The sequence below is a fragment of the Mesoplodon densirostris genome, chromosome 18, assembly GCF_025265405.1.
Source record: "Mesoplodon densirostris isolate mMesDen1 chromosome 18, mMesDen1 primary haplotype, whole genome shotgun sequence".
Taxonomy (NCBI): Eukaryota; Metazoa; Chordata; class Mammalia; order Artiodactyla; family Ziphiidae; genus Mesoplodon; species Mesoplodon densirostris.
Genome location: NC_082678.1, coordinates 48842157 through 48850257, shown reverse-complemented (window position 1 = coordinate 48850257; position 8101 = coordinate 48842157). Strand labels below are relative to the sequence as shown.

Here is an 8101-nt window from a genome sequence, read left to right as displayed (position 1 = left end):
ACCTCTCTGCCTCCCCTGCCCTGAAACTCTAAGCGGGGCGAGGCAGTGGGTTCTCAGTGTGAGTTCCAGGCACCTGGGGACATCAGCATTAGTCCAGAGCTGCTTTCCCAGAGGCTCCATTCAAGGGGAAAAGATGTGCTAGTTTCTTCTGAGGCAGCTACTTCCCATTTCTGTCCATTTCCTCCCTAGTTTTTGGTTCCATGTTCTATACTTCACATTCTGCCGAGAATGAATGACAATGTGGGTGGGTCTTCAACTTTAGCACCTCTGAGCACAAACAGCGCACAAACAGCTTGCAAAAGGCCCACTGTGGTGGAGGGAGACTTTTGACTCCGTCCTCTTTCACAAGTTGTAACCAGGAAAAATCCCCACCCTTCCCTTCAGGGTTGGGAGTGATTGAGGCGTGACTGCCCCCTTGTGGCAGAAATCACCATTACAGCCACATGCAACACAAAAGCAAGGGGCAGCTTGGCCAACCTTCTGAAGGCTTCTCTTTCAGCCAAGCAATGTGTTTTACTTGTCATATACTGCTCAGTTTTCATTCCTGTCTCCTGGGGAAATGGTGACATAAATATTGGCCTCAAAACTGGGAAGAATTCCAGATGGCTAATTTCCATCACTAGGCAAACAACTTCACCATTTGCTTCCCCTGTAATCATTTTAAAGAAAGGAAAATTTGCCCTCCCCTCTGCTAAGTTATACCCACAAATATACAAAAAGAACTCACAAGGCATGGTATACAAGTCATGGACTATAAAGTGAATGGGATGTAAATGTCTTTTCCTTCTTACACCCAGGATGATAGAATGACTTGCTAGGTGTGCTCTTCTGCGGTGCTTTGTTTTCCTGAACAAAGACAAGGTATAGGGTTTGTTGTTCTTTCATTGGTTTTTATTTTGCAATACAAGTCAGCAGGAACAATAACCCAGGGACAAAAGTTGCAGGAGACTGGTTTCATGCTGAAAAGGCATGAGCCTCTTTTTATTTTTTTTAATCTTTATTGGAGTATAATTGCTTTACAATGGTGTGTTTGTTAGTTTCTGCGAGCCTCTTTTTAGTGACGTGTTTCTTCAGCACTTTTCCAAGGTGTTGGGAGACTGTCAACAGAGTGGTATCGTTCTCCGGTGTCCACCGCCCCCAATTTCGCCTGCTGGTGTGACGGGCATTATAGCTGTGAAGCTGGCAGAGGGTTCCAGCCTTTGTGGGCTCAACACAGCATAAAGGCTGTGGGCTTTTCTACTTTTTAAAAGCTGATGGGGGATGGAGAGTCTCAAGAACATTCTGGGGGCCCCTGACACCCAACATCTGTCGGGGCCCTGGGCAGCCCCAGACCAGAGTGGGACACCAGAGCAGCTTCTGGCCAGTCAGCCTGAGAGAGCACAGCCAACCCAAGAGATTGTTCCTTTAAAAACCCCTCCCCTCAAACATAACAAAGCCATCCCCCTGGGGCACAACCTGGGGCACGGTCATCCGTGACCTTTTGGTCTTACCAGGGAGCTGGGCGAGCCAAGGGAGGAGGGAGGCGTCCACGGTTCGTCTTGGGCATGCTGCAACTCACTGGACCTCCCTGTGATGAGCAGCAGCTGAAGGGCTCCCAAGGAACCCCAACCATGACAGGGGCCACTGTATGGAAGGGACGTGGTGACACTACACTGCTAGTATCTCTGTCCTCAACTCCAACCATACTCGCTGTGGTGGTAAAAGCACTGCTTGAACTAGGTCCCCTCCTCGAGTCCCCGCCATCCCGCCTCACCCACGCACAGTGACTTACACACACAGCGATTACCATCTGCCTTTGCCCTCGTGTCCCTGGCTACATCCCGCTGGCACTTGGTAAGTAAGGGTCCAGCTTGCCCTGGTCCCCTGGGGGTTTGAGAGAAAGAAGAACAGCAGGGTCTTGCTGCAGAGTTGTGGGCTCAAGGGCCCCAAGCTCTCATCCTCAGAACCTCAGCCTCTCCCCTCACAGAAGCCTCTGTTCACACAGCCTCCAGGAACAGTGGCATTTTCCTAACAGTTCTGTTTATGCAGGATGGGAGGTTAATGTAAACAAGTCATTACATTTAACCAGAAGTGTTATACAAAGTAGGACTAACAACAGGAAGCTAGTAAAAAGGGTACAGCTTTGCTGACAGATGCAGGATTAAGCTGAAGATTTAAGAACTGTTTCCTCCTTTTCTGAACCAAGTTCTCAAAAAGATATCTGCAGAGGTGCTAAGAAGGTGTAATACCACCTGATGAATTCAGCTCTTTCACCAGAAAATGGGGGGAAAAAATTGTGTCATACATAAACAGTGTTTAAGTCCTGGCCTGAATTAACAATCACAGAGATTACACAGCCAAGCCAGAAGAAGAGCCGGTTACTGAACGCCATCACCTGCAGCCCGCAGCTTCCCGGGTCATTAGTGTCTTAGCAATGTCCTCATCACTAGGCCAAAGAGGAAAAGACAGGCATTGAGACCCACTGACCACACTGAAATAAAACTTTTTAATGTAATCTGCTGGTCTACACTTCACAGGGGTTTAATTTCCATTGACCAATGATCACAGGAGTGAGTGACCAAGGCCGGCCTCTAACCGGTGCTCCACGACTGCAGAGCTGTGGAGGGAGGGGTCCTCCTTACCCAAGGTGATGCCCTCAGCAACTTTCTGGGCACAAGGATGCTCCCTGGTGGACAATTTTTAAAAACATACAGCCACGAGGAGCATTTACTTATGTTGTCTGTCTCTTACCCACACACACATGTACATACACACACATATATAAAAGTCGGTGGGAAGACGGAGATCTCAGGAGGAATTTTGACCTTTGTTATTTTTGAGGCTAAGCAGAAAGTCAGGGAAGTTCTTATTTTTCCAATAACTACAGAGACAACCCAGAACTGAGGACTGGCTTCCACGTCCCCTCTCAGTGGTAACTCCCGTCCCTGCTCAAGTGTTCCGCCCTCACCCGCAGTTGTCTTTTCCCTTCAAAGAGCAGGATGCTCGCAGCCATGGCGGAGTTCAGGCTGTCCACACCAGGCACGGTGGGGATCAGCAGCCTCCCGCCCCCCGTGCTCTCAGCCAACTGCAGGGACTCCAGGCTCACGCCGCTGGTCTCCCCACCTATCACCACAGCTGCAGGTGCCTCTGTCCAGTCTGAGTCGTAACTCTGGACCTCAAGTTCAGGGAGCCAGCCTTTACTGGCTGCACTTTCTAGATTCTCTTCCTCCTCCTCATACTTGTGAAACTTTAGGGGTCGTTGGTCACATACCCAGCCGTAGTCACTGGCCTTATCAGACATCTGGGCCTGGGCCTGCGTGTAAAGGCCACAGCTGTCAGCCACGTAGACGCGGGTGTCGGTGGGCAGGTAGTTGGGCACTGCTTCCCAGTCCAGGTTGTTGATGATGGGCACTTGGAAATGTGCGCCCATACCTGCCCGCAGCACTTTGGGTTCCCAGGCATCCACACAGCCTAGAAAATAAAAGGATCCAATTAACATTACAAACCTTCCCAGACATGGGGACTTCAAAGTAAATCAGATTAATTCTGGATCAGGAGATAAAACAAAAAATGTCCTAGCGTGGCCTTCTTGGTGGCTGGGACCTCTGCCTCCCCAGCTATGGTGCTGTCCAGCCAAGGGACTGGAGGATTCGTTCCTGCTAGTGCTGAAACAGATTTTATTCATCCCTTCAACATTTACCACACACAGGGAATTCCCTGGTGGACCAGTGGTTAGGACTCAGTGCTTCCACCCCTGGTCGGGGAACTAAGATCCCACGAGCCACGTGGTGAGGTCAAAAACAAAAAACAAAAGAAACAAAAGAAACATTTACCACCACGTGCCAGACCTTGGACGGGAGATGCGAGAGCCTTAAAGTCCCCAAACTCAAGGAGCTCATGATGGAGCGGGCAATGGCGTCGGGACGACATTTCAGCAGGTGACCACACTACCAGTAATAACTGATGTAAAAGAAGCATGAACAAGGTAATAGAAAACCCTTGTACAAAGCAGGGCTATCAGGAAAAACCACCCGAGAACACAACACTGAGCGGGATCTTGAAGGTTAGGAGGGTTTTGTCAGAGAGTGACCGGGTCAGAGGACAAAGTTACAGAAGTGGGAAGAAAAACTAAGGTAATTGGGCCAATGACTGAGTGGGGGTGGGATGGGGGTGAGGTGGGAGATGAGACTGGAGGCAGGAAAGGACCAATTTAAAGGAGGCTGGGTATGCCAGGCTGAGGAGTTTAGGACTTTATCCAGAAGACAATATAATAACCCTGAAGGATTCTAAGCAAAGTAGTGACAGAATCTGGTTTATGTTTTAGAAAGACCCATTTGGCTTCCATGTTGAATCTGGATTGGAGCAAGGAAGATGCTAGAAATGGGGAAATTAGATCGGAGGCAATTACAGTAATCCAGGGAGAACCAAGGCCACAGCCCTTTCTTCCATACACACTTCCTCTTCCTTCCGTGCAGTCATGCTAAACGCAACCACCTCTCTGCATCAGCAGACACTTGGCCTTTCCCACAGGCCGGGAGACAGCGGGACCAGGGCACCACACGTCCGCTATCCTCCCCGACTTGTTAGCACGGGTCTCCTCGTTATACGTTATCTTAGAAGGTAGCCTGTCAAACTTCAGGACAGCTTAAGTAGGCAAACCAAGTTTAAAAAGGGAAAAAAAGACATGCAGAATGTACACTGTTCACAGGGATCCCCAACCACAGGGACAAGGCATGGGAAGTGGGCTGTGCGCCAAGAGGTGGCAGGAGGGGCGGGCAGAAGAGGGGCCCAGACTGGAGGGGCGCCATCTAGTCTGACCCCTCCACCGGTGGGAGCAAGGGACAAGATGAGACTCCCCCTCATCCTGCTGTCCTCAGCACTGGCCACCACACCAAGTGTTCCTACTTTTTCCCTACCTCTCACACACCATCCGCCAGCATCGATGTGGAAACCACACTGCCTGGATTATACAGGTGCACTCCCAGACCACACCTGCTCTCAGAGGTCTCAACAGGGAGGCAGGTGAGTGGGCTACTGATGATGGAACCCCACACCTCACTCATCCCAGCGGAGAGATGCATCCCAGCGAGGCGTGACTGGGAGGAGGAGCTGGCAGGAGCAATTCAGGCGAGTCTCAGCAATGGGACCACTTCGGTTTACACCAAATGGTAGCTTGACTGTTTCTGATGAATGATCCTCTCCCTCCCCGCACCCCCCCGGGTTGTAATAGCCCTTTCAGGCATATCCCAACTGTTAGGCAAGTCTGTTTGGAACCAAGGCTACTAATTCCCGTTTCTGACGAGAGGAGACAACCAAGTGTTCAAACCAGCATCTGTTTCTTCCCTGGTTAATTATAAGTTCTTTAATAACGTAGCAGGTGTCAAAATAACTTTAAAGATAATCAACGTGAATGAGTGTGCCAGGCACAGTGCTAAGTACTTGATATTCATCATCTCACTTAATCCTTAGAACAACCTTTCCAGGTAGACTGTTATGCCCACTTTACAGATGAGGAAACTGACATTCAGAATACTGCTTACTTACACATAGCTACCAAGGGACAGATCCAAGATTCAAATACATACATGTCTGCCCAGAGCCAGCTCACGTACAAACGGCCACCTAATCCACCCAGTAACAGGCGCTCTTACCTTTGGTGAGTAACACTTTGCTGCAGCCTACGCCAGCAGCAGATCGCAGAATTGTCCCCAGGTTCCCAGGGTCGCGGAGATTGTCACAAATCAACAATATGGGCAGTGTGTGGAGAAGCTGAGTCTCTGGGTATGTCATCTTAACGTGGTCAGGTTTGGCAAAAATCCCTAAAGAAACAAAAAAGGTGGTTTGTTTGTCTGATGTGGGCATGGGGAGTAATTTGACTTTTCATTTATCATTCTTTGTGTATTCTTAATTACACACTAGGTGGAGACATTCTCATCGAGAAATTCAGTGCCCTCCTCTCCCTCATAACTGCTTTCAACCTTGGAGTGTATCCTTTCAGAACTTGTTCCATGCATCTCCCTACATGTATGTCCATCTACCCATATATAAGTGCTTTTTCTTTTACCTAAAAAAAAAAAAAAAATCACACTATGAAATTATCCTGTAACCTAGTTATTCTTTTCTTCTTTTTGGGCCTCACTGCATGGCTTGTGGGATCTTAGTTCCCCGACCAGAGATCAAACCCGGGTCCTTACCAAGGACAACTACAGCTAATAAGAGCACAGTTACTTAGACTGAGTGGAGGACTTAAGTAGTCCAAGTCCCCACCCTATGGGAGAGTTCTGGGCACGGGGGCACAGATTCCTAGGATTTGCTGGGTTTCAGAAACAAGAGATGGTCCCCAGAATTTCCGCTCCCAATTAATAGCTGTACAGTGAGCCCACTACAGGGAATATGCACGCACAACTGGTGTGAGAGGCCCTGGCCTAAACATTAGAATCTTGAAGAAAACGCCTTCCCTGTCCCAACTATCCCTTACTATCCCTTACTACCCCTTACTATCCAAGAGAAATCTCTACACTCACACATTTGATTCTCGTATCTTGAATGTCAAAAATGTATAAAGAGTTTAGTCTTTCCATATTTAGAAAAAAGACTTTCTAAGTGCTAACAGACAGTCTATTAGAATCTTGAGTTGGATTCAATCAAATGAAGACAAGGTTTCCTGTTCAACAGGCTAAACAGTGCGATAAATTGCGGCTTACTGCTCAGACCTGCTTCTAGAATAAGGGGGTCAACAATATATAGGTATTACCACACTGGCAGAGGTTTTGTGGAAATAGAGGGTAAATCTTTTAGTAAACATTTTAATTTTTTTGTTTTTGGCCGTGCCTCGTGGCTTTCGGGATCTTAATTCCCCGACCAGGCATCGAACCTGGGCCCGCAGCAGTGAAAGCACCGAGTCCTAACAACTGGACCACCAGGGAATTCCCAACATTTTCTTAATTTTTAATTGAACACTTAAGGTTGAAGAAGTGACCCCCAAAAAAATAAGGTCTGAGGAAGACTGATTATTCCCTAGAGACTATAAAAAACCCACAATACAAATGACAAAAAAATGGCTTGAGTCTCCACTGAAAATACAAGATGCACAGATTTGAGAACTGTATTTTTCTGGGTGTCTTAAGAAAAGGTTAGGCACAGTAATATTCTGAATTTGGTTTAAATAAAATTTGTTGCCCTGAGACAAATATGAACAAATAGTCCCAAGTCTCTACTTCTAGAGACACACTGGATAACCACTGACCCATTATTCCTTGTGGTGTTACTAGGTCGGACCAATCCTTGATATCCTCAAATTTCACCTTAATGAGGCTAACACCTTTCAGCTTCTCAATGGGCAGCTCCTTTATGTATTCCAGACGGCTAAAGAAGAAAACTTTGGGCACAGCACCAGCCTTGAGAGCATCTGCAATCAGCCTACGACCTTCCAACAGGATCTTCCCTTGCTTTTCCCGAAATGGCCTGGACTTAACTACTGTCATCACACTGCTGTGGGTGGAAACAAAAAGACGGGTAATTACCAACATCCTCGTTACGGAGACACATCTAGTTCTAACAGACATGAAGAGCTTCGCAGGGAAAGAAACAAACTGTTAGACACTTATCCTGCCCTCCGTGCATAATAAAAACCAGCGAGTTGTGCTGCAAGAAGTCCTCCAACGAGAGGAAAGAGGTCAAGGTCTCGTTGTGAGGAGGAAAGAGAAACGAGAAAACTCCACAAGCCTCAGGAACACATCACCTCAGCCTTTTGTCTCCAGGGAAAGCCTTATCATAGCGAAGCCCCGACTCTTCCCAGGTGCTGGGGGTCTGGGATGGGGGCACCTGACGCGACTGCTTCAGTCGCTGCTCGCGGGGACTGGCCTCTGCCGCCGCCTTCCGAGGCTGCTTCCCGGGACCGGGCTTCCGTTCCACGACCTGATCTGATGGAAACACCACTTTCACGGGGCTGCGCCGCAGCGCCCGGACCCAGCGCCGCGCGTCGAGTTCCCAAGTCCGCACCACCGGCAGCAACGGTCGCGTGGCCCAACACACACACTGCCCCAGCACCGCCATGTTCCCCTGCGCCGTGGGCTGCGTCACGAAGGCGCGCCGGCGGCGATCAGTGACGTCACTACCGCGC

General features: G+C 48.8%; 1 protein-coding gene across 3 annotated transcripts; it reads right to left on the bottom strand.

The window, feature by feature from the left end:
* Positions 1–880: 880 nt before the first annotated feature.
* MRM3 (mitochondrial rRNA methyltransferase 3) lies at positions 881–8049 on the bottom strand. 3 transcript variants are annotated; one of them, XR_009530379.1, is made up of 5 exons: positions 7721–8049; positions 7226–7470; positions 5631–5798; positions 1491–3450; positions 881–1150 (listed from the first exon to the last, which is right to left on the bottom strand). XR_009530379.1 is itself a non-coding variant. In XM_060081321.1 (4 exons), the coding sequence occupies exons 1-4, from the start codon at positions 8032–8034 to the stop codon at positions 2906–2908; spliced, it is 1272 nt and encodes a 423-aa protein (XP_059937304.1). In that variant the 5' UTR covers positions 8035–8049; the 3' UTR covers positions 881–2905. The 3 variants fall into 3 exon arrangements, 2 of the variants coding, with proteins under 2 accessions (XP_059937304.1, XP_059937305.1); XM_060081321.1 differs by having other exon boundaries at positions 881–3450; XM_060081322.1 differs by lacking the exon at positions 7721–8049 and having other exon boundaries at positions 881–3450; positions 7284–7369.
* Between the last annotated feature and the right edge of the window lie 52 nt (positions 8050–8101).

Bases quoted from the DNA above. Each gene is read 5' to 3' on its own strand.
- MRM3 (XM_060081321.1), bottom strand. From the start codon at position 8,034: ATGGCGGTGCTGGGGCAGTGTGTGTGTTGGGCCACGCGACCGTTGCTG. The intron at 7,471-7,720 runs GTGATGTGTTCC...TTCCACCCACAG, and splicing joins CCTGGAGACAAAAGGCTGAG to CAGTGTGATGACAGTAGTTA. The intron at 5,799-7,225 runs GTCAGTGGTTAT...TTGTTTCTTTAG, and splicing joins AACACCACAAGGAATAATGG to GGATTTTTGCCAAACCTGAC.